This window comes from Zonotrichia albicollis, chromosome 11 (genome assembly GCF_047830755.1).
Source record: "Zonotrichia albicollis isolate bZonAlb1 chromosome 11, bZonAlb1.hap1, whole genome shotgun sequence".
Classification (NCBI taxonomy): Eukaryota; Metazoa; Chordata; class Aves; order Passeriformes; family Passerellidae; genus Zonotrichia; species Zonotrichia albicollis.
This window is the reverse complement of record NC_133829.1, coordinates 1883148-1909379: the sequence shown is the minus strand read 5'-3', so window position 1 is coordinate 1909379 and position 26232 is coordinate 1883148. Positions and strand designations below refer to the sequence as shown.

Sequence of the window (26232 nt, the reverse complement as noted above, 5' to 3'; positions counted from 1 at the left end):
AAATCATACAGAATTCAGGCTGGTTCTTTATCCACAGTATTCACAGCAGAAATTTTGTTATGGAATTAACTCTGCACTTCTTCTGGTGTCTAAATCAAGTCACTGGAGTATAAAATCTGTTCACTGCTGGACAGATGTTATTAATTCAGGTGGTGTATTCACATGTCATGTATATGAAAAGGACAGTTAGGGAATCTCAGGAAAAAATGGAGCTGCCAAAATAAACTGATTTTTCTCTCTTTTACCAGTACCAAGGCACTACCTTCACCTCAGTGCTGAGTTCCTCGGTGCTGCTTCACTTCTCAGCTCACGTGTGTCTGTGAGAGGTTTCATTTAACACATAAGCAAAATTATGAGTAACTGCAGAGTCTTTTCTGCTCCATGTGTCGTGTTTGATGGAGCGCTGTGTGGTACAGAAATGTGCAGCAGCAACAGAAAGAATTTCTCAGCTGTGTCAGAAATCAGAAGAAATCTGTAAGCCCATCTCACTGTGTAACTCCCACAGGCCTTAAAAGAGTTTTCAGCTGACTTGTGCTGGATTCAGACATTGAGAAATTAATCTTATAAAGCAACTCAAACTTTAGCAAAGTTCCTTGCAGATCTCAGCAGCAGAGGCAGGATTGTAGTGTCACTCTGGTCACGGAAGTCAGGAAGTCAAATGTATGGAACTCCTTTTATCTCCTGAACCTTATCATGTGATTACTGTATGTGTCACAGTGCACACGTGTGTCCAGACTGGCTTTGCTATCCAAACAGGGCCATTGGCTGCTTTAATATTCCATATCCTGCCCCTGAATCCCCTGCAAGATCCACAGCCAAACAGCAGCACCTTTACATCAAGTTCTCCCTGGTGGAGAGAGAAATGCTGTGGAAGAACACGTTCCACTGGCCATAGCAAGGATAAATATACAAATATTGCTCTCAAATAGCAAGGATAAATATACATATATTGCTCTCAAAGCAACTTTGCTGCCTCAGAAGGGCCAACTGGGGCACGGACACCCAGCTGTCCTGCCCGGGGGTGTCTGGGCTGAGTGACCCGCGCTGTCCCAGGTCCATCCGATGTCACAGGACACCTCTGTCCTGCCTCTCCTCCGGATCCCTCAGCTCCCCTTGCTTGTAATACTACAGTTTGCACGTCCTTTAGTATTAAGTGGCAGGTCCTTAAAAATATCAGTCCTTTATCGATTTGTGGAAGCAAGTCGATGTTAAAGCAAGGCTCTCTTTAAGTCATCATTAAATAGGTTGGGTTGGAAGGGACCTTGAAGCCCAACCACTGCCATGGGCAGGGACACCTTCCACTATCCCAGGGCGCTCTAAGCCCCGTCCAGCTTGGCCTTGGATACTTCCAAGGGATGGGGCAGCCCCAGCTGCTCTGAGCAGCCTGTGCCTGCCCTGCCCACCCTGCCCGGGCAGGATTTTTGCCGCTGTCGCCGCTGACCCAGGGGCAGGGCTGGGGCAGGGCAGGCTCTGTGAGGGCAGGAGCGGCTGTGAGGGCAGCAGCGCTCTGAGGGCACCAGCGCTTCCCGCGGCCTCGCTTCCCGCCGTGCGCGTGCGCGCGCTCCCAGCGCATGCGCGCGGAGGGTGCGGGCGGCGCGCGCCGGCGCGGTCCCGGCCGGGCACATCCCGATCCCGGGCAGTGCCCGCCGGAGCTCGGAGCGCTCGGAGCGGGGTCCCGCCGCCGCACGGCCACCTGCCCGCAGCCCGCGGGGGCACCGCCGCCAAGGGCAGCTCCCCGCCCGCTTTGCCGCGCCGCAGGAAGTCCCTCGGACCTGTCCGAAGTGGGGCCGCGGCCGCTCCGTCCGCTCCCCTGCGCGCCGTGTGCGGGCGAAGATGCCGAAGAAGAAGCCCGGGCCGATCCAGCTGAACCCCGCTCCGGATGGATCCGCCGTGAACGGGACCAGCTCTGCGGAGTGAGTGCTGCTGGGGCGGGGTGCGGGCCGGGCCGGGCCGGGCGCTGTCCGCGGGGTGCGGTGCTCCGAGCCCGCCCTGCCCCGCACGCCCCGGCCCGGCTGCCGCGAGCACCGCGGGCGGGACTCCCGGTGCCCCGGGCACGGCGGGGGATGCTCGCTGTGCCCTCCGCGGAGTGAGGGGATGCTGCCTTCGGCCATAAACAAACTTCTGTCACACAGGCGGGGGAAAAAAAACTGGTGAAAAAATAGGGGGAAACTTGTATAACTCCTTTCTCCTAGTCCGTAATGGTGTCTGCTGGGCTCTTAGCTTATATAATTACCTAGTAATGCCAAATTACACGTTTGCGATGGCATATTTCATAAACGTTGTGTGTGGGAGAATTTATACTGGAAGCCGCAGATTTGTAGAAAAGGTGTTTTGTTTTGTTTTGCCTCGTCCTTGGCTTTAACCCAAACAATGGTTAGTTTGAGCAGATCTGTTTGTCACTAATTGACATGTTGTGCTGGCTACGGCAGGAGCGTGTGTGGAGAAACAGCTTCGGAGCTGCTCTGTGGGCAACACAAACATGACACTGTAAATGTGGGAAGGGCTGAGCTAATCACGGGGACACTTGTGGGGGAAAAAGCACTGAACATTGGATGGTTGCATGGTGGTGCTGGTGAAGCCTCCGTTGCAGGTTTCTCACGGATGTGGGTGGGCAGGGTGGCCTCGGTCAGGCAGACACAGCCCCGGCACCGCCAAGTGATGAAATGTTACAGCAGGTTTTCATTTGAGGTTCACGGGTCAAGGTTCACACCTTGATTTTCAGACAATGGTGTCGGGCTAGCCCTTCAGTGAGCCTTGAAAGCAAGGTGTGTCTTGGAGGAGCAGATTCCTGCCCCTGTATGGTCAGCTCGGTCCTCTCCGGAGATGTAAACTGAGCTGCGATGTGCTGTTCTAGCGCGGTGACACAGAGGATGTGAGGCAGCCTTGCAGTGACATGTGCGACTCTTGGGCTTTAAAGTGCTCCGTGTTCGTGTGTGCCACGTTTTCACACAGGCTCAGATCTCCTTTAACCACCCGAACATCTAACAAAAAATCAAACAACCAAAACCAAATCGACCGCAAAAGAAATGTAACCCTGAAACCAAGCAAACACCTCCCGAAAAATAAAAAATTCAGCATCTAGCAGCTCCAGCTGTGACATTTCTAGCAAACTCTTTTGATGATTAACTGAGCGATGAGCTGTTGAAAAACTGTTCTTTGGCAGGAGTTACTGATTGTATCTAAGCATTATGATCTAAATATTACAGAGCTTTTGTTCTGGATTGACAGGGGGAAAAATACTGTGTTTTTGTATTTGCTTGGGTAGCACCTTCCAGTCGATTTTCTCAAGGCAGTTGGTAATATGTTGATTTAGTCTTCAGGGATCCCTGTGCATTTTAGTCTTGTTCTACAGAATAAATCTGATACACCAATCACTTGCTGCTTGTAGTACCTGATGTAAATCACCTCACTCGCAATGTACTCAATATCGTATCTCTTCCCGCAAGAAGTGTCATTAATCTTAAATTGCTGTTACATGTATGGTACTCATTTACTTTTTGGAAGCCTTTGGAGACTCCTGGGAGTGCTGGCTCTGTTCTGCACTGATGAACTGCCTTGCTTCATTTTCTGCTCCATGTGTTGATTTGGCCGGGGTTTGTGTGTGTGTCCCCAGACCTGTGATCTGTGTCACACACAGGACCTTATACCCAGCTTTTGCCAGGCTTAGAGGTGGCCAGTATTTTTAAAAGAAGTAGCTTAGTGAAAGTAAATTCAGCAACCAGTTGTCCTATATACAGCCAGGATTAATTAATCATGGAAATATCCCCTCATCCTGCTAATTTTAAGCCCTCGTTGTGAAAGATTTCAAATAGCAAAGAACAGTTGCATCAGAATTTAAAAATGTTTTTGGAATTGAGTTGAAAACAGATTTGTTTTTCATTTCCTTAATCTGTCAGGTTGTTTATTTTCCTCCCCGAGCCTGCTCCGGGTTTTTTCCCCCTTTGGTCAGTGCCTGAATTCCTCAGTCAGGTGTTGTGAGGCTGTTGTGCATGCCGTGCATCCCTGCACTGCCATATTAACACTTCCTACAGCCCCGAGCCTGCACTCGTGGAATTTTGGCAATGTGAGGCTCCGGTTGCTGGTTACAGACACAAACCTGGCCCTCTCCAAACGCCTCCCTGCTCCCCAGACACAGCAAAGCACCGAAGGACTTGGCAGGGCCAAAAGGCAGATTGCGAGCGAGGCGATGGAATTCCTGTCCGTGGGTGCCCCAGGGACCCCGAGGGAAGGGAAGGAAGTTCTTCAGGCCCTCAGGCGATTTTGGCGGCGGCCCAAACGGATGTGCAGGGCCTGGGGAGCTGTGCTGGAATTCTGAGACTTTCTCTGTGTCTCAGGGGGAAGGCTCTGTAGCTCATTAATGCTTTTAGGAACGAGCGCTTCTGACACCGTGACTTCCTGGCAGAAAGGAAGGGGAAAGGGAGGAAATGAAAGAAGGGGCCGGATGATTCAGGATGTCCTGCTTTGCATTTGTGTCCTGTCCTCTGTCTTCATCCTTATTTGGTGCTGGGAGCTCATTGACTGGAGCAAGGGAAAGCTTATTACAGCACGTGCTGTGGGGCTTTAGGAGAATGCAGGAGGCCTGGGTCTCATGTGCCTGGCTCTTCCTCTTTTTTCCTTTCTTTTTCTCTTTTCTATCCCTCTTTTTCCTGACAAAGTAGTACAAAGGGGAGCTAGCGCCCTTTTAATTCAAATTCTTGTACCCCAAATATTTAAATGAACATTTCACAATGTTTCTCCCCGACGGCAGATTTTGTTACTTGTAGCTATTACTTAACCACAACATCCTGTACCAATATTTTTTCTCCAGGGCCTTCCCAATCCCTGGCTCTGCCCGGTTGGACAATAGAGGAAACTTCATGTTGTGCCCTGAGCTTCACTTCTGCTTTTGGCACTTCCCATGGTTGCATGGTGAGGGCTGAACCTCTGCCTCAGCTCCTCAGGGTGAAACCAGGGTGACACTGGCCAGCTGCGGGTTTAATTTCATTCCTTGGAGCTGCACGGATATAATTGTGCAAAGCTTCTGCAGGGAAAGGGGAAAAAACCCAGCCGAGCAAACCTGAATGAAAATTAATTGAAGGAAAAGTGTTCTGGCTGAATGTTCAGTGTCGTAATAGCCCAAAGAAACAAGAGCAGATCAATCTCCGGTTTATGGATTTGTGTTCCTTTCAAACTTCTAGCTCTCTGTTGCTTTCACCATCTGACAGTTTTCAACCAATTTTGGTTTCTCTGAAGCCAGCCCAGCCTCAGAACGTGAAGTAGGAAAAAAAGCAGGTTTTGAGATAATGCCACTTTCTGTATTAGAATAAGTTTTTTGTTCACATGGAAAGAAAGATGCTTTGTGAAGTTCTTTAATTGCATCTTTGAAATTAAAAAAAAAAAAAATCAAAGAGAAGGCTCAAACTAACTCCTCTGAAACCTGGCTTTTTACCTCGTCTCAATAAATCTAAACAACTTTCCCAGCTCTGGTGTTAAAATATAAACCTTCCAAAAGTGCCTGGGATTTGATTAAATACAAAAATGACAACAATACTTTCTAAAAATTGAGTGCCACTGACTTTTATATATTTTATGAGCTTTGACACAATGAGATTGAAGTGTGTTTTTTTTTCCAAATGCAATTCTTTTCAAAATATAACTGTGTATATGTTTTAGCAACAACTGGTGTCTCCCAAATCAAGCCTGAGCTGTGACCTCTGCAAATCTCAGATGTGAAGTGTCAGCTACAATAGGGAGGTTTGTGTTTAATTAGATAAAAATGAGAGCAAGAAAAAGTAGACAACAAAATTTGCATCTTCTCTGATGTGCTGAAAAGAAATAGGCCCTTGAGAAGGGTTTAAGATGGTGTCCATAGGTCTTTATCACCTTAGGAACTGCATTTCTTTTTAAAAAAGAAAGAAATTCCAAAGCAAACTGAGTAGAATGAAGTAACAGGCGCAATGTGGTTTTTCAGGGTTTTCTCTTTTTAAAGCTTCGATTATAGCAACCTGTGCCTTAGAACTGCTCAAGCCAGAGAGTAATTTTGTAAAAATGGGTGACTGCAAATTCCAGTCATAGTTTGAGTATTAATTAATCAGCCTTTTCTTATTGCTGCTGTTTATTCTGGTTAAACTGCATTTAAGGAGGTCCCTGAATGGCTGCTGCAGCTCCCTGTGGCAAAGGAAAGTTTGGGGACTGTGCAGAACTGGTTTGCACTTCGGTATATATTGCAATTAGCAAAGTAAACAGTTGCTTACTTATTGTGCTTCCTGCAATTTTTGGTGTTTTTCGGTGTCTTTCCCAAGGGAGCTTCAGTTTGGGTTTTTGAGGAGTGGAGGTGCAGGCTGTGTCCCATCAGAGAAATGGGGTTTTGGGGCTTTGGGTTTGGGTTTTTGGGCTTAGAGTTCCCATTGTGGGCTCTTTCCCAGTGCATCCTCTTCCAAGAGGATTTGTCCTCCATGGAATAGGTTTTTTTATCAGTTTCTTGGATGTGAGATTAGATAAAAGGAAAGGAAGATTTTCACAGAGTTGCTCACTTTAATGCTGGCAGGGTCATTTCTGCCTTACTTCCTGGGGGGATTTTTTATTGGGGATTTTTTCCCTTTGGAATTCCTTGGACATCAGGGGAGCTTTTTTGCCTGTGTGCAGTGATCTGGAAGATTAGACCCTGGAATTTTATGACTGATCTGGTTGGATTGCAGTTGCATTCAATATACATGTAGAATTACTGCAAGCTTTTAAATATTAAAAAAGAAAAAAAAGAGAGAGAAGCCTTTTTTTTTTAATCCCCTACTAATGAAGGATTAATCAAACTTCCAAATACATGTGATATGAAAGAGTGCATTTTAAATTAAAATATACTCATGCACAGCTTTCTTTTTTAATGTGCTTGAGCCTGGCGTTGTCCTTCACTGAATTAGAAATACCATTTTAATGTTACTTAAGTGCACTAATAGAACATGTGATCTGTTATAATAAAATAATGAAAAGTCAGAGCCTGCAGCACCTCACGGACTGGTGCTGAAAAAAGTTCTGAGTGTACAGCAGTAGCACAGAAATTAATGAATTAAGGGGCACACTGACCTGTGCAGCTCTTGCTGGCTGTTGGCAGCTTTTTGTTGACAATTATGGATGTAGGAAGGATTTTAAGACATTTAATACCCCTTGCTATGTTCTGACAGTCAGATTTCAGCATAATGATGGTAATGGAGGAATACTTTAGTTTGTATGAGCTTAAAAAGCTTCAATTTAGGGGAGTTAAAAGCTGGCTGTAAAAATAAACGTTGCTGAGGAAATGTGAGGAGGATGAGTGGTGAGGGAGGTGCAGCTGTGCTCTGGATCCAGCTGCTTCTCTTGTCCTTGCAGGGAGGTGCAGACGGGCACAGAGGTGAGATTTCACAACAGGGCTTGTGCAAGATCCTGCTCCTTGTGCAGAGCCTCTGCTCTGCTGGCTGAGAGCTCTGAGCCCACCAGAGGATTCTCACTGGGGCCAGGGAAATAAATGATCCCACTGCAAATTTAATTTAATTTAATTATTTAAATTAAATAATTTAATCTGAAAGTGGGTTACTTGGGAGTGAGAGCTTGGGGCAGAGTGAGAGCATCAACACGAGTGACAGAGCACAGGGAGATGCTGGAATTCAGAAATTACAGCAATTCCTGACCAGCACAGGTTTTAATGGAGTAATCTCAGGTCTGTCCCAAGAGGAACAAATCTGCCAGACCTTCCAGTGTTGTCTCACAACAAGAGAAAGGGATTGAGGGGGTCTGGGTAAAGCCAACATGTAGCTGAATTATTTATTGGTGTAACAACAGTGCTGTTGTTAACCTGGGAAAAGGGGTTTGGAGTTAGCACTAACTTAAAAAAACCCAAATATGAAAATTGTGGGGAATTCACCTGAGGCAGAAAATCCACCAGCCACTTTTTAGAGTGGATTCTTTAACGTATTTCACTGTAAACAGGAGAAACATTCTGAAATGAGCTGAGGAAGGAATTTTCTATGAGGTCTGATAAACCTTTCCATCTCACCCTTAGGTAGTTTGTTCCCTTTCAATTACTGAGTTCTAAATTTTCCAGTAAAAAAGCTCCTCCACCTTTTTGCCTATGTTACCTTTTTCCAGCTGCATTTGTTCTCCCACCATTACCCCGGGGGTTGCCTGGGCTGTGGCAAGTGTGCAAATTCCACTGCCAAAACACAGGAATGTCTCTTGGAGGCAGGAATGTTAGCTGGCAAAACTGAATTTTTGGGGAATCGTGTTCTTTCTTCCAAAGACTTGTTAATTTTTAATTTTTTATTCTGTTGAGGAAGCAGTGGATTTCTTTTTCTAATCACTTTTGTCCCTAGAAATTGGTAATCAGATGATTCCTGCTTTGGTATGTGCTCAGTAGCATCCTGAGCACCAGGATGGAGGTATTCCAACAGTGTGGGATTCTTTGGATGAACAAGAATCTTCTTTAAAGCCTCCTTATGGGTTTTTATAAGAAACCCTTGAAAGTTCCTGGCAGCTCTTCCCCCTTTCTTGCAGGGTTTTGTACAACTCAGCATTGTTCTGTGCTTTTCCAGAACTTTTTTTCAGTGTGGTGGGAAGATGAATCAGCAGATTGCAGAACACATTCTTTTTGGAAAAAAAAAATGTTCTCTTTGGATATAGATATGTGAATATTTCTGTATGTATTGGTACACTTGATTAATATATTAGGTAAAGGTTATTAATTTCTTTGGCTAAATGGCCGTGCTGACAAATGTTCAGTGTTGTGCAATCCATTCATTAGAAATACAGGCAAGCCTTCCATGCTGGCCTTCTCAGAATCCCAGTTTTGGGGGTTTTGTTCTGTTTTCAGGCAGTTTCTGGCAGTTTCTTTCCCTGTGCTCTGGATGGAGTTTGTCCTGCTCTGCTCTGCACAGAGGAGCCTCAGTTCTAACCCTGGCCTAATTCAGGGCCCTTGAAAGCTGATCCTGTAACTTCATCTTTTTTATTATTGTAGTGGCCCTCAGAGGCAGTGTGGCTGCCACATGGGAGAGTTGGGAAGATACAGTTACAGTAACTATTGCATGTGTTATCCTTTGGTTTTGTCATTATATTTAACTCCTAATTCAGAGACACAAAACAATGGGAATGCAGGCCTTGGGTAAATATATGTGTCAGCTGATGATCAGAATTTATAATTCTGTGTGTCCTCTGTGTTGTGCTTTAAATATCCAATCAATAAGTTCATTTTTCTGTCCATAAGGAAGTTTTAATTGCCCTGTGGTTCCTTTATCCTGATCATGTGTAGTGTTTGCTGGGAAAAATCTGTGGTGCACAGACATGAAAGGGAGATGGAGAGCTTGGATTTCTGGAGGTTTGTCTGGAGAATTTCTTAACTTGAGATTACAGAGTTGATTTAGGGCAAATTCTGAATGCAATGGTACAGTAATACCATTTGGACAGAGCAGTGCTTTTGTAATGGTTTTGTTTTGCATGCCTTTTACTAAGAGTACAAGGGAATTTTTTTTAATATCCTCTAACACATTGCAAGGATTGGAAACCAACGAGGGTTGAAAACCAGTGTATTTTTCCGAAGCAGACTCATTGCATTTCTAGGGAATTTGGGATTTTTTTTTGAGTTGATGCTCTGACTGTAAGTTTTGTGAGGTTGCACTGGAGTTAACCCAGACAGACACCTGTGCTCTAAGCTGGAGGACTTCTGGAATTACATTTATCTTCCATGTTATTCTGTGAACTGCTCTTTGCTAAAGGAAAAGTTTAATAAGAGTTTGTCTTGGTGCCCGGGTTTGGCAGAGTCACACAACATAGTAGTCTGTCTTCTCAAAACCACAGAATGTCTTCATGTTCCTAACACTTAATTTCAGCTCCCTGATTGAGGTTGTTCATGGAAATTATGTAGTGAACTGCCTACTTTCTTCTCCAAATTGACAGCTGTGTGGGCTTGGGGAAAGCATTAATGTCACTGTTCTGGAAAACAACCCCCAAGCTTTGTATCCTCATGCGACAGGAGATCTGAAAGTGAAAGTGCTTCTTGGTGCTTTCACTCATGCTAATTGTTCAGCTTGCAGCGCTGATAGTGGTGCCTTTGAACAGATATTTGACAAATTGCTGGTAAAGGCTCTCAGATTTTTTTTCCTTTTTCCCCTGCCACTTTTTTCTTCTCTGTCTGAAGCAGACTTTGGAGTTGAGTTTTGCTGTAGCCTTTAGGGTTGAGTGTATGATTAACTTAGCGCTAACATTGAATTAAAAAAGAAAAAAAAGCTCCCAGGGATTTGGAGTACTAACATTAATTAAGGACTTATTTTCTGGTTTTTGTTATGCCATGATGTGCTAGCAGCCTACAAGCAGCATTTCTGTTCCTGTTACTGCCTCCAGGAGAGCAGGTGTGTTCTGCAATGCTCATGCATCTCCTCCCGGAGTGCTTTCCTCAGAGCTGAGGTGGAGCTGAGAATCTCCCCTTGCCTTCTGAGCACCTCTGGGTGCTCCCAGTGCACAGTGTGGGCTCCTCCCTGCCCAGCCTGCAGCAGCAAACACAGGTCTGGTTCTTGCTGCATTCCTTTCCAGCTTGGGAGGTCACAGCAGTGCCACGGGGGGATGCTGCCCTGGCACAACACCCCCTTGAGCACAGAAAGGAAGAGGCAATGGGAGTTAATAGGAAAGAGCCTCCCTGATCAAATGTGGGTGCAGAGAATTCCTCCTCTAGGGCACCTGGTACCTCATGCTGCCCTTGGGAGAGAGGAGGAAGCAACCAGCTTTCCTTACCCTGAATGTGTGTTTTTTGGAAGTTTCCATTAAGTCAGGAAGGGAGAGATCTCACAGTAATTGTGAGGGCACAGCCCTGAGTGCAGGGCGTTGTGTTCATCCTCCTGAATGAGCAGGGAGGTGTGTCAGATCTCAAGATCTCAGTCCTGAAGTGCTGAGCCACCGAGACCACCTTGGGGGACTCAGAAGTCCTAGAATGTTGCCAGAAGTGTCTGGTAGCTAGACTTTGACCCTACACAAAAGACAACAAAGATGAGAGTTTCACCGGAGTGAACAGTGAAAAGATTAGTTAATTAGAAGGTGAGACACAGAGTTTAAGATTTATGTACAGGGGGGTTTAGAAAAGTAAGATAGAAGAATTAGAGTGTGTCCTGTTCTTCTTCTTCTTCTTCTTCTCCTCCATCTTCTTTGGCCATAGTAGCACTTTTAGATTGGTTATTACTGAAAGTGCACCCAGCAATAAGAATAAATGGTATTAGAGAAAAATGATAAATATTGTACACGTAACAATGAGTATAAAGATACGTGGCTGCCCCAGAGGGCAGACAGTGTGCCCATGGCTGGCTGCTGAGCAGATCTCTGTCGGGCTGAAAGAAAATCTTTTAGATAAACAATTAATAAACATAAAGACCGAAAGAAGAACTGAAGCCTCTTCTCGTCCTTCGATACGCGGCTGCCCCAAGGACACCCCGGGCCTTTCCAGGCCCTTCAAACAGCCGAAAACCGGACAGAGGTGTTTGCTGCTGCTGTTCTGTGTGGTTCCTCTGTTTCCCTACCAAATGGAGGAAGCAGCTCTGAGCTCCCCGTGGCTTCCTCCCAAGGATCACCCTGGGAGAGCTGGATCCCATCCCTGGTGCAGTTTGGAGTGTGCTTGGCTCCCAGCCTGGCAGCAATAAATGAAATGATCACCTATTGCCTCAGAGCAGCGCTTGGCACCGTGGAGCCCTCAGCTGCTTTGATGATTTCCTGCTTTGATGGATCCCTGGCAAAGCCATGGGGCCTTGACAGTGAAAAACACAGCCCCAGGACTGCAGCAGGTAATGGGGATGAATTTTAATGGGAATCTTTGTCTCTGAATAAAAGTTTTATACAAGATTAAGTGACTCCCGGTGCTCTTTCTGGAGGCAGACACTTGCACAGCAGCATGTTGCTATTTTAGCTGCCAAAGTTCCTGAACATTTTTGTGGTGCCTGGTGATGAACTGTAGTCCCTCTTCTGTATTCTGGATGTGCTGGTTTCATTCAGTTTGTAAGACTTCCTGTGTAATGATTTACTTTTCCAGCTGTTTCTCTGTGCTTTGGAACTCTCTGTGATGCTTTTACCTGGCCCAGGTGACAGTCCCAGGTACCAGTCAGGGGAGTGTTCTTGCTGTAGTTGGAGTTAAAAACTGAAACTTCCAAAGTGCTGCCTCATGGAAACACTCTGAGGAGGTCACACCACCAATTTAGATTACAAAAATGCACCTTCTATTTACCTATCTGCATTTTAAATTGATTAATATTCAGTCCTTCGAGCAAAGAAGCAGAATGAAAAAAATCAATTGTTTCCTGATGCCTGACATTTAGTTATTATAGTTCTGTTCTTCTCATAAAGGTAACTGGAGATGGTGGTGGTTACACTCTGAACAGTGATTCTGACAATGCGTTTGTTGGGTTCATATCTTTCAGATTAATTCACTTTACAGTTAGAGAATTGGTCCTGAAAATCTGAGAACTTCATTGCTCATCACTGCAAGTAATGAAATTAGAGTTTAGAACATTCTGGTGATTTTACTGGTGGCCACACATGGTGGGGAAACCTGAGGTGCTGAAATTCATGAAATCAACACTTTCCCATCTTGGAGAGCTTTTGGAACCTCTTGACTTGTATTCAAGCAGGGACCCCAGCAATAATTCATAATTTCGAGTAAGAAAATGTCTCTTTTAAGTGAATGCCAAGTTAATTTAGATTGAAGCAGGCAACTTATAAAAAAATTAACTTTATCCAGACAAACATTAGACTAAATAGATGTGATAAGTGCTATCCTAGCAAGTATTTTTGTTCTAAAGCATCAGCAGGACAGTTGTTTGTTCCCTCACACCAGCAGTCTGTCTGCTCCAAGTCATGTGCTCAAGCATCTCTGTGTTGTCTCCAAAGCCAAAACCCCTTCTGCCTGAGAGAAAAACTGAATAGTTGTTTTCTTCAAAGCACAGCAAGGAAAGCCTTGGTGCATCCTGTTTCTGTGTCTCTAGTTGGGTTTTTTTTTTTAAATTTCAAATGGACAACCCAGCCTTATTCAGCAATCCTTAAAATGACAGCAAGTTTCTTCTCAAAACCTGTAAATGATAATGAAGATTTGAGTTCTGTCTTCTCACAACAGTCATTTTCCAGGGTAAAACATGGAGTTTGTGTGCAGCATTTATTGTTTTGGAGTTTATTGCAGGAAAGTGAGGGGTGCTTGGCTTTGCCTCAGCTTTTCTCCCGTGCTCATGGTGTAAGAAAAGCTGATTCAGGTGTGTTAGGAAAGACACACCTCACTTTGACTCCAGCCTGGAATTTGTTTGCTTCACTGGGCACATCTGATGGGGGAAAAATAATCCAGGGATTAATCACTCAGTTATGCATTTCTGGATTTCAAAAATGTGTTTCTTTCTTAATGATTCCTCTTTAAAACAGAGGCAGTAACACAGATTAACTTGGATGTTTGTGTAAGCCACGTTTATCTAGCTGGGGGATTTTTCAGTGGGGATACTCCAGGATTATTGGTGTGTGATTATACAGGTATAAAATATGGTATGAGGACAGAAGTGATGTTTCTCTTTAAAAGATAGTATAAAAAAATTTTGCTTTGGTGAAGATACTTGATTTTGAAGATACTTGATTTTTAAGTTGTGGTAGTAGTCATGCATCCCCTCAGCTGACCAGCTCCTCACTGGCTGTGAGGATGTCCCTTTGTACAACAGATTTTCAGAGTGAACATTTTATGAAGTGGTGAATAGAAATAGTTTTGATCATTGATGAAATTTAATTTTTTTCTAAAGGAAAGTAGTCCCGTTCTTCATAATTCTGAAGAAATAAATTATCTTCCTCAAATTCTTCATCCTAGCAACACTGGATTCCCTGGGAACATTGCATAAATTTGGTGAAGCAAAACAGGTTCTTGCTGTTAAATATTTACTCTTGCAGCAACTTATTGTTGCGGTTGGAGGCAGGGAATTTTACAGGAGCCTTTAGTTGTGATGTTGGAATGAAGCATTTCCATAGGAAGTTGTTAAAATGTTCATGGAACACTGAACTTGTGTCTGGAGTTCCAAACTTAAACTCCTGCATAAAGTTTTGGTTTTCTATTTGTGTTGATTAAAAACTTGAATCCTCATGTTAAAATGAGGTTTCCAGCAGATATGTCCTTAAACAAAATTAAAGTAAGCTTTAAACCTTTGGGGCCAAAGACTTTCACATTCCCAGTGACTTTGTTTTGGGTGTGTTTGCCTGGGCTTGATGACTTCTTACTGATAACTAAATTAGAAACTTCTGAATGAATTGTTGGTTATACAGTGCTGTGGAAATCAGTCAATAAAACATTTAGGCAAACTCAGGAGGAAATTACAACACAACCTTGAAAACACACAGCTAAAAATAGCGTGGAGTGCCGTGATTCAGGAGCTCTCTCTGAGCAGAAGTGCAGAGTCATGAACCACTCGTGGAGCTGGTGAAACTCAGCATGCCTGAGGGGCAGGACCTCAGCGATGGGGAGGTGGGGATCTTGAGTTTGTCATTGTTTTATCTGGGATAAAATAATAAAACACAGTTTATTTGAATCAGAGGTGCAGCAACACATCTCACATCCCACAGGGGTGACTGTGCAGGTTGGGTGTTTCTGAACAGCAGGTGCAGAGATGGGGTGGTTTCACTCTGAGCTCTGTCCCCTCACAGCTCTGCTCAGGCCTGCCCTTGTCTCCCTGCAGGACAAACCTGGAGGCCCTGCAGAAGAAGCTGGAGGAGCTGGAGCTGGATGAGCAGCAGCGGAAGCGCCTGGAGGCGTTCCTCACCCAGAAACAGAAGGTTGGCGAGCTGAAGGATGATGACTTTGAGAAGATCAGCGAGCTGGGAGCAGGCAATGGTGGCGTGGTCTTCAAGGTGTCTCACAAACCCTCCGGCCTCATAATGGCCAGAAAGGTGAGGGGGGCAGAAAGAACAGCCTGGGATGGTGTTTATAGGGGATGTTGTCTCTGAAATACAGGGAATTTATTTAGAGAAATAATTGGTGATGACACACAGAAATCACTATTTATTGCCAGCTTTCAGAGAAGGGGATGTGTTCCCATCAGCAGGAAATGTTGCATTTCCTCATCCTACATGAGCATCCCAGTTTTTCAGTAGTGTCACACGTGTTAGTAATGAAAGGATTGGCATTTGTTCCTCCTTTTCCTCTCCCACTCAGGAGCAGGAGGCCTAAAAAATTACTGGAAATTATCAATTCGACAAAAGTGGCAATATTCTGTATTCTGGGCAGTAAATTTAGAGGAATGGAAAAGGTATCACCTGTCTGAAGAGCTTCCTTCACAGGCCCACAGCAGAAAGGAGCTCTGGATGAGACTGGAGAAGAGGAGAATTCAGAAAAATGGGAATGAAGGAATGCATTGGAGTTTGTTCTGTAGTTCCATCCTGGGATGCAGTTTCTGGGCAGGAAGGGATTTTTCCTTCTCTGAGAGTATTTTTCATGCTTTACAACCTGGAGCAGTTGTGACCTAGTTTGCAAGAGAACTGAGATTTATTTTTTTTGTGACTGAAATAGCTTGATGTTTTAATTCTCATTTAGTTTACATGAGGAGCTTTCACTTCCTGTCAGTATCCCTGGGAACAGAGCACTCATCCCAGGTCCCATTGTTTTACTACACTGGGAACTTCCCTTTTTTTGATTGAGAAGTTGAAGACTTCTTTAAAAGATAGTATAAAAATAATTTTATTTTTAAGGTGTTTCTTTTTAAGTAGGGGACAGCATTGTGTTCAGCAAAACTAAAGGAAAATGTGCATGTGCTAAGAATAAACTATGCTGAGGACACTGGCAGTTTGGGGAGAAACAAAGGAAAATGCCCAGTTCTGAGATGTGAGAATTACAAAATGCACAAGTCACTGAGGTTTTCTTGAACTGAATCAATTTAATTGATTTTTGGTTTTTCACCTGCTGTGGGTTTAACAGGACATTTTACCCCAGTTCATTAATATTTGATGCAACTGAGATGTTTGCTGAATTGTGATTTTTCTTCCATTTATTAACCAAAATTTCATTTCCATAGTTCTCTCTCCATAATCTTTCCTTTCTCATAGGGAACACATTGTGTTTTATGGGATAAACAGTCTGCTATGGAAAAGGTACTGGGGAGTTTTTAATGGAGCTTCAGCTCATTCCTTCCACTAATGCTTTACAAACACCTGGACAGGCAATTTTCAGCAGCTGCCTCTGAGTCAGTGCATCTTTGACACATTTCCCTAAGGAAGTGTGCTGCAACAAAAAGTTTCTGCTGGAGAAGTATTTTGTGAAAAGAGGATGGAATTCCTGCCTTTTCCTGGGTGCTGTGTTGTAGTGTTTTCCCTTGGCCACCAGTGTTGGATTTTGCCCTTTTCTTACCCAAAGATGGGGCAACTGAGAGTTGTTTTAAAAACTTTTATTCCATTTTCAGTCTCATGTGAGGGATGAGACAATACAGATGTTATAATTCACAGCATCACAATCAGAAGCCAACTATTTCTTAATTACAGTACAATATTATAATTATTTCTAATTTACAATACATTATATAAGTTTCTTAACCTATCAGCTTTTACATATAAATTACATACATCAGTTTGCATACAAGTACGTACTATTCAAACCTTCTGTCAAGCTTTAAGAACTCTCTGCAAATCCATTTCCCACACACTAGGAAAGCAAGGAGGGATTATTTTACAGTTAAATTGTAACATAATTCAGGTTGGAAAGGGCCTCTGGAGGTCATGAGGTGCTCAGAGCAGAGTCAGCTCTGAGATCAGGACATCTCAGGGCCTTCCAGGTGTTAAACACCTCTCTGAAAGGCACAAATCACTCCTGAAGAGTGGATTTGGTTTCATTGAGTGGGTTTCTTTTGCAGTTAATCCACCTGGAGATCAAGCCAGCCATCCGCAACCAGATCATCCGGGAGCTGCAGGTGCTGCACGAGTGCAACTCCCCCTACATCGTGGGCTTCTATGGAGCCTTCTACAGTGATGGGGAGATCTCCATCTGCATGGAGCACATGGTGAGTGCCAGCAGTGGGTTATCACTGATGGGAGATGTGCATGGAGCACGTGGTGAGTGCCAGCAGTGGGTTATCACTGATGGGAGATCTCCATGGAGCACACGGTGAGTGCCAGCAGTGGGTTATTCACTGATGGGAGATCTGCATGGAGCACATGGTGAGTGCCAGCAATGGGTTATCACTGATGGGAGATGTGCATGGAGCACATGGTGAGTGCCAGCAGTGGGTTATCACTGATGGGAGATGTGCATGGAACACGTGGTGAGTGCCAGCAGTGGGTTATCACTGATGGGAGATGTGCATGGAGCACATGGTGAGTGCCAGCAGTGGGTTATCACTGATGGGAGATGTGCATGGAGCACGTGGTGAGTGCCAGCAGTGGGTTATCACTGATGGGAAATGTGCATGGAGCGCACAGTGAGTGCCAGCAGTGGGTTATCACTGATGGGAGATGTGCATGGAGCACGTGGTGAGTGCCAGCAGTGGGTTATCACTGATGGGAGATGTGCATGGAGCACGTGGTGAGTGCCAGCAGTGGGTTATCACTGACGGGAGATGTACATGGAGCACGTGGTGAGTGCCAGCAGTGGGTTATCACTGACGGGAGATGTACATGGAGCACGTGGTGAGTGCCAGCAGTGGGTTATCACTGACGGGAGATGTGCATGGAGCACATGGTGAGTGCCAGCAGTGGGTTATCACTGATGGGAGATGTGCATGGAGCACATGGTGAGTGCCAGCAATGGGTTATCACTGACGGGAGATGTGCATAAAGCACGTGGTGAGTGCCAGCAGTGGGTTATCACTGATGGGAGATCTCTGGTGCCTTGGGCAGGCTGAGCTGGAGCAGAGCTGGGCAGAGCTCCAGAACAAAGCAGGGATTCATTCCCAGCATCTCCTCCATGGATGCACCTTGGGCAGCACCAGAGCCCAGCCAGGGCTGCACCCAAGATGAACCAAAATGGCCCCAAAATGCACGAGGGGCACGGGCTCTGTCCCTGGGATCAGCTCTGCTCCATTTGCACCTTGCAGTTCATTGTCCCATCCCAGCTTAGCCCAGGCAGTCCCACCCTGCTTGTTTTTCTCTCTGCAGCCCACGGGGTTTGTGCTCTGGGCTGAGATTTGGGGCATTTGTGCTTGGTGCCAGCTGGGGCAGGGATTGTTTTGTGTCCCTGCTCTGTGCACAGAGCTCAGCATCCCTCATGTGAACCCAGACCCACACACTAAAGCAGCACAGAATGGGAAAAATAGAAAAGCTGAAAGCTGAGGTATCGCCTCCACCTGCATGGAGCACATGGTGGGTGCTCAGAAAATTTATTTCCTGGGAGTTTTCCCCTGGGGTTATTCCCTGAGCCTTCCTGCAGACCCTCAGTGCCACCAGCACTGCTGTTACCCAGGTTCTCTGCTCCTCTGAAGATGTGGTTTGGATTAACTCTGCAAATCAGAGGTTGGGATTGATGGGAGATGTTTCATCCCCTTCTCCAGTGTCTGCCCTGCACAAATGTAGCTTCCCAATTGCTTCCTTTTTGTCCTTTTGTTGTATTTAAAAATATTTACCCAGTCCTGCTACTTAAACACTTGTTCTGACTGGGGTTGAGCTTTGTTTTTTCTGCAGAATGAACCAGATCACTGATACTGCAGCTGTGCAGATTCTATTTTTTCCCTTTTTTTATATAAATCCGTATTTTGTCCCTTTTTTAAATGTTACAGAAAATGCAAACATGAACAATAGTGAGCAAGCCCAGAGGGATCTTACACAACTTTTTTAATGCCAAAAAAATATTTTTCACCGTGTTTCATTTTAATACAAAGTACACATTCTTCTCGACATCTGTTTGCCTTTCTGCAGCCATATGGACTCAAAACATGAAAAGTAAATTTTCTGTAATTAAGGGACAGTCGAATTTGTTGCCTCACTTGGTGGAGGTTTTTAACAACACAGAGCACAATGCAGCCAAAGACCTCTTTATTTTTTCCCCTGAAAGGAGCTGTTTCTTTGGAGAGAAGCTGTATTTTTTCTGGAAAGTGCATGTGATTGTTGCACTGCTTCTGTGGTCCCTCAGAATTTGGAGAAGGAATCGATGGTTGCTTAGGAACAAGTGCTCACCATGCAGGCTCCAGCATGTGGGAGCCCAGGGGAAGGTGTGCACCCCCAAAATCCTAATTCCTGCTGGGAAGGGCAAATCCAGCTCTCAACATTGAAGAGAAGAGTGAAAAATAGGAAAAATTGTGGTGAAAAACTGTCTGGGCATTGCTGGAGGATATGTTAAATGTCACAGATGTGCACAGCTGCAGTTGCTGAAGGAGCCTGTGTGTTGCCACATTCCAGAGGAGAAATAAAAGGCCTAAAGAGCCTCAATTTATTTGTCAATGAGAAAATCACCAGCAGCAATTAGGGTTTGTAGGTTCCTAAGCAGGGAATAATATATCTGACAGGGAATATTATGCCTGACAGCAAACATTTTCAATTTAAAGAAAGACAGGGTGAAATCTGGTGGCTCAGTGCTGAATCTGGTGCAAGCCAGACTGGATACAACATTTTACACATAGAACAGCTGATCAATAAGTTATGAAATCAAAAGAGAGGTGGATTATCATAGTCTTAATTTATGTTATTATTATGCTATTATATTATCATTATTATACTACTATTATAGTCATAATTTATTATTATAATCTTGATTTAGCATTAAGCTTAATGCAGATCATTGGCAGAACTTTTTGGTCTCTTTTTGGGTAAAAGATTGGATGAAAATCTCCACTGTGGTCCTTTTTTTTTCAGTTGTTACCACTCAGAAATCTTATTTTTAGCAGTGGGTTACAAAACCGAAGTAGGATTACGAACAAAAAGTTGGAGGTGGAACGGGCATGGAACTTGAGTGTTTGATATTTTTAGGTACCTAAATTCAAGATCAATGCCTAACTTTGCTTAGCAGCAGGTATTTAACAGGGTTGGAGGCAGCTCCTGCAAGACACTGAAGGCTGCAGCCAAGACAAGGCAGCTGAATTGTGTCCAGCCTTGTCCTGGATCAGAGCTGCTCCTCAGGGAAGGGGAAAAAGGCATTTTCTGTAACAAAATTATGGTTAATATACCAGTGTATCAGCAGAGACAGCTGTCCAGAAATTCAGACTGCTTTAACAAGAGATTTCTAGAGATATTTTTTTTTTGCTGGTGTATTTTTAATCAAGTGTGGTGTGTGTGGGTGTGTTTTTTACAAAGTTACGTGATCAGATAAGTATTTATATACTTCCCTTCTCATAAGAGTTGTAGGTTTTAGTCCTCAAATAATAAACCTTTGTGTTCCAGTTTTTTTTTTTGCTTTCACCATGTGTAAATGTTGATGGGAACTTCCAAAGGGGAGGTTAAGGCAGAAGGCAATTCATTACTCCAATTAGATCTTTATGGCAAGTATTGGGAGTTATCCAGTGCTGATCCAGACAACAGGATATGGTTTTAAATTGGAAAAATAACTTTTCAGTTTCTTCTTTGGTTGTATGTTCTGCACTCCAGAGAATCCAGACCTTATGCACAAGTCTATTGTTGAATCAGTTGCTAAAAATAAACAGCATTTTTCCCAGTTTTCCTTTTGAACAGCTCTTAGCAACAGTGGGATATATTTGCCTTTGCTGGGGGTGTGTGTGCATGCAGGCAGTTTATTTAATCTAATAAACAAGGCCATGGCTTACCAGGGAACCTTCAAACCATTTTCTCCCTGTTTTGGTTCTTTCTGTGCCAAAGCATCCTTGCAAGAGTCGCCCTGGAGCTGCAGAAGGGGCAGAGGCAGCTCCTGCTGGCCAGGACCAGGCTGGGACAGGGGTCTGGGCTCTCTCATCATCCTGGGGTCTCTTCCAGCACGATGAGTTTTCAGCCCCATGATCAGGATCAATAAAATCTTTTCTTTCTGTCTCTGGAGGAGGAGGGTCATGGTGGATGGCTGTGACAAGAAAAAAATGCATTGGGCTGAAAATGACAGAAACCTGGGAAATCCTTCCAGTCCACTGTTTGTGGACTGTGCTGCCTTAAGGAGGTCCAAACCATGGGAGAGCATTGTGTGCAGTGTTTATTTGAGTGGATGTTGTTAGTGGCCAAATGTTTATTTAAAATAAACAAACCTGACTGATTCCTCCTGAAGAGTGATTTATTTATTTCAGATTTGCACCACGACAATGTTAAAGCAAACATAAAGAGCAACTTGGTTTTTTTTTTAAACAAATTAAGGCTTCAATTTACAGCCCTGCTTAAAATATTTCAGAGCAATTTGATTCAAGTTTGACTGTTGAAGTATTTCTTGTTAGGATGGTGGCTCCTTGGATCAAGTGCTGAAAAAGGCTGGGAGGATTCCGGAGCAGATCCTGGGCAAAGTCAGCATTGCGGTGAGTGGGCAGGGGTGGCACCCTGGGCTGGCACTGCCACATCCCGGGGATGGGGAGGAGGGAATATTCCCAGGGTTTTCAGTGTGCTTTTTCATTTTCCAGTTTCTCTTTGTACGTGGTAGCTGTGGGCACTGGGATGAGTAACACGTTCTGGGCTGTGTGCTTGGAGTTGCTGCCTTTGGATCAGTTGATGTTTCTGGATGAGAGCTGAATTAACACTTCCTCGTTTTTCAGTGTTACCTTTTCCTCTGCATTCTGCAGCAGGAATGTGTACAAAGTTCTCTGTACACAGAACTCCCAGGAAGGGGTTGGGTTTGTTTTTCATTTTTCTAGTCTGAGCTGGAGGGGCAAATGAAAACTCAGTGTTGATTGGCAGTGATTGCATTTTGGGGTTTCTGTTCAGCTGCATGCATTTGGAATTCTTGTGCAGATAAAGCATTCAACTCTCTCTTCTGCTTCCTAAATTAATTTCTTTTTCATTTGTCTCTAGGTAATAAAAGGACTCACATATCTGAGAGAAAAGCATAAAATAATGCACAGAGGTGAGATAAAAGTTTTTGTTGTAACTTTCCTAGAGTATAATTTTAATTTCATTAAAATGCCTCTTTTTTTCTGTGCTTGGTTCTTTGTGGTTCCATATGACTTTGGTTCAAAGGGCTTTTCTTGGGCAGTGTAAGGCAAACTTTTTGTTTTAAATCCAACTGTCTTCCCATGACTATCAGGTGTCTTCAACTTCTGTCTTCCTGCAGCTTATCTGGGTTTGTAATCCATGCTTGAACTGCTGTTCTTGCATTTTATGTGCACACAGAGCTTGTCTGTGTTTGAGACTGACTGCAGTGAAAACCTCTGAGCTAAATTTCATTTGGCTGTTCAATAGTCATTGCCATGAAAACTTTTAAAAGAAAGTCACTTCTTTCCCATCTGTCTTACATTCACATGCTGTTTATTGAGAGCTATCATGCAGAACTGCATCCTTTGCATACTTTAAAACAATTAAAAACCATGGTGAAGCTGTGTAGAATGGGAGTGTTGCTTCTCCTGGGTCTTTAGTTACTTTAGAATAGAAGTATGAAATTATTTTCTGCTTTTAGTTGTGCTTTTTAAAATCCAGCTCCTCCATTACTCTGTTGCATGTTCCATTAAAGAAGGATGACCCTTGGTGCAGTAATAAATCCATTTTTGTGCTGTGAAGGTGGAGCTGGGCAGTGCTGGTGCCCTGTGTGCAGACCACAGCAGCTGCTGGGCAGCCTTGGGCCACAGGAGAATGTTCAGATGATAAAATATCTGCAGCAAACATTAATGCATGTCTGAATCTACATTTGTTGCCCAGACCAACAAGAGGAATCAGCAATCCCAGCTTGCACAAGCTGTTGTAGGATCACCTTACACATGAAGTTGTGTTTATCACACATTCCTGGATTGTGGGGTTTTTTTTAAACAAATATAGCTCTCTTGTGGAGCAGGGAGGTTGGAGGGAGACTCTAAACATTTCTGGTGACAGTTTCAAAGCCATTTGTCTGTGTTCAGAGCATAAGGACTCCAGGGAAAGAGATCACCTTATTTTAGGGCACCCTGGTGGAGTTCCTGCTGCATCTTGTCCTCAAGTCAGCCACACCAGTGGGTTGTTACTATCTTGGTTGCTTGGGGTTTTTTTTAGGTTGATCTTGCTCAGCTGAGACAGCAGATTTTATTTATTTATTTTCAGTTTTACCATCTGTAAATCTGATAAATCCAAAGTGAAGGCCTCCTGATCTTGTTTAAGTGCAGCTTAACCTCACAGTGGTTGCTAGGTCAGAGATTGCACTGCAGGTTCATGGAGCAGCACAAATCAGAAATTCCTCTTTGCATTGCTTCCAGCTGTTCTGGCTTGAGGGTGCCCTGCAGTGCCCAGCTCCATGTCCACATGCTGGATTTTGTTTTCCAGCCCAGTTTCCCTCCTGTGTGCTCTGACAGCAGCAGCAATTGCTGACCTTGTGCCCTCCTTGCAGAGGCTGCTCTGTGGTCACATCACATCTGTGCTGTCTGATAAAGGGGGAGCCAGAATGACATTTTGGGGGTTGATCATGGCCAGTGCTGGCAGCTCAGAGGAAAATCAATCAGAGCAGTGAGTGCTTCTCCCTTCTCTGGACAGCCAGAGCCAAACTTGCAGCTTCTGCCCTCGCTGCTGTCCGTGAGTCTGTCTGTGCCCTGACCTTGTGCATTCCTTGTGTCCCCTTGTGAAGGCTGGAATGCAGGTGAAAAACTGCTTCTGCTCTGCCTTGGATCCCAGCTGAGATACACAGTGCTGCTAAAAGCACTTTTCCTGTAACTGTGTCAGCATTATTTTATACACAGCTCTAATAATCGGAGATTTCTGTGCTTTGCTTTCTCTCCTGCTCTGACAAGGTGAGAACAGCATCTCACATGGGCTGTTTGTTTTCACTCATCCCTCCCTGGGGAAAATGTGTGCACTTGGTGGGCTTGTTTTCAGCAGGATTTATTGGAGTTATGCTGTGGGGAGAGTGGGTGATTTAAAAATGAAGAGACATCGCTGTTAAACATGAGAACATAGCAACAAAGGGCCAAAAAATCTGTTCCTAAATCTGAAGACAGCCGGGCTTGTGAGAACTCATTTGCAGGGAGGAATTTATTATTACTTGTGTGGCCGTATCAGCAAGTTTGGAATATTTAACTCAAACTGCTTCCATGCCCAGCTGTGTCCTGGACTGGGGAAAAGTGTTCATTTGTCATTGCAGACAGCTCACGGGAGAAGGTTTGGGGCTTAGTAGAGCAGGAATGGGAAACACAGTTCTTTTCTAGAGGAGAATACAGTTATTTTCTGGAGGAGAATACAGTTCTTTTCTAGAGGAGAAAGTAGTTCTTTTCTAGAGGAAAGTACAGTTCTTTTCTAGAGGAGAATACAGTTATTTTCTAGAGGAGAATACAGTTCTTTTCTAGAGGGTTTGCCCATGTGGGGCACTGTGCTTTGTGCTCTGGTCCTCTCTGAGCAGACAGGAATGAAATCACAAAACCTCTGGAAGTTCAACTGGTGGGATCCAAGGCACAGGACAGGAGGGGATGAGGAGCACAACTGTGCTGGATATTTCAATAATCCCTTCTGTTCTGTTAAGTAAAGATATCTGCGGTGCTGTCTGGGGTTGAATCCTCTCTGGAAGGTCTCTCCTTGTGCTGGGGAAGGTTTTGAACCCAGCTGGAGGCAGCAGCTCAGGGCAGTGTCACTGCTCTGTTCCAGAAGATTCTTGTGAGATCCTGCCTTGGCAAATGGGAACTGGTTGGGAGATCCCAAAAATGTGCTGCAGGACACCTCTCTGCTCACATGTATCTGGTACAGAGTGAATTCTGGCTGAAGGGGTTGTGACAACCCCAGGGCCACCTTTCAGAGTGAGCCTGAGGGCAGAGCAGAGGAAGGAACCTCTCACAGAGATGATCAGGCGTTCTGGAAACTTCTCTGTGTTACCAGCTCCCTTTGCAGTGCCATAAATCCATCCCCCTGGGAAAGGACTTCTCTGGAATTCTCTTCCGGGCTTGTCTGGGATGGTATATAAAATATCTTCCACTTTCTTTAAAGCTGAAGTGCTTACATAACACGCTTTGTGTTCCTTTTGTCTGCTCCTTGCAAGTTCCAGCATACATTTTGCAGGATGCCTTGGCATTCCTGTTCCTCTGGCAATACAAATCTCTGGTTTCCAGAGAAACTGCTCAAGTGCTCAGAGGCTCTGGAGTGAAAATAGAATAGGTGCTACATTTAGAGGGGTGGAAATGCAGCAGCCTTCCAAACATCACACTGATCACATGGGGTGCCTTGTGTGGAAAATGAAAATACTCCAGGGAGGAGAAGCTTTGTGCAGGAATGCAGAGAGGAGATGGGGCTGTGCTGCTCTGAGAGCTGCAGGGTGGCATTGCCACTGCAGAAACACTGAGGGGACAGGGGAAACCTTCAGGAGACCAGGGGGAGTCTGAGACTTGAGCATGCTCATAAAGAGAATTGTTTGGCACTGGTGGTGCAGTGGTAATGATTTTCTCTTTGCCGTTTAATTATGAAGAATCATTGAACTCTAGAGATGAAAGTGAGGATGTACATCTTTGTTTTGAGTTTGTAGCTGTGCATTGGTGAGCAGCACAAACCTGGCTGTGGCTCAGGCTCTGCTGTGCTCCCAGTGTGTTTTGCAAACTGTTTTTTCCACCTTTCCAAGCTTTTGCACAGAGCTTTGGGTGCAGATCTCTAATCTCTGCTTGGGCTCTGGGCTGGGTTGTTTTTAGCTCCTGCTGGAGTTTCAGGCTGGTAGGTGGGGCTCCAGCCTGGATCCAGCCTTTGCACAGGGAAGGATGTGGGGAGGTCTCAGCAGGCAGAGCCTGCAGCAGGTGCAGCTCTGTGCCCAGCACAGATCCTCCCCAGGGCTGGGCAATTGAAAGCAGCACACACAAAATACCTGCCTGCATTTTCCATCCACACATCAGAGCAGGAAACTGTGCCTGGGCATTTCACTTGCCTGGAAAGGGGCAAAAACATGGAGCCACAGTTTCCCCAAGTAGATAATTATCCAAACTTGGTGTCACTCCTCAAAAGGAGCTGGGAGGGACAGCTGGAATTGTTTTATTTTCCCCTCCCCATAGATCTTGCTCAGCGAGGCCAAACCTGCATGGAGATCTTTGTCACCTCAGTGTCCTCCTCCCAGGCACATCCCAGCCAAAGGGCAGCTCCTGGGATGGATCTGTGCTTAAAAGTGAAAAGCACAGGAAAATGTGACAGCCTGTAGAGTTCTGAGTCTGCTCTGAAGTGAAATCATGATTCTCTTTCTTCAAAACAATTTCCCAGTTCCCTTTTTGCTGCAGCATTACTCTGCCAGTGTGGGCTGTTGGTTGCTTATTTTGATGA

General features: G+C 44.7%; 1 protein-coding gene across 2 annotated transcripts in view; it reads left to right on the top strand.

Annotated features, from left to right (window-relative positions):
* Positions 1-1576: 1576 nt before the first annotated feature.
* Positions 1577-26232, top strand: part of MAP2K1 (mitogen-activated protein kinase kinase 1) — a 33597-nt gene continuing 8941 nt past the window's right edge. The window contains exons 1-5 of one of the 2 annotated variants that reach the window (XM_005483501.4): positions 1577-1913; positions 14673-14883; positions 16836-16982; positions 21279-21356; positions 21847-21898. In XM_005483501.4, the coding sequence (XP_005483558.1) occupies positions 1834-1913; positions 14673-14883; positions 16836-16982; positions 21279-21356; positions 21847-21898 (568 nt within the window). In that variant the 5' untranslated portion in view covers positions 1577-1833. Of the gene's footprint in view, positions 1914-14672; positions 14884-16835; positions 16983-18252; positions 18280-21278; positions 21357-21846; positions 21899-26232 lie in introns of those variants that run through there. The other variant, XM_074549137.1, reaches the window with a different exon arrangement.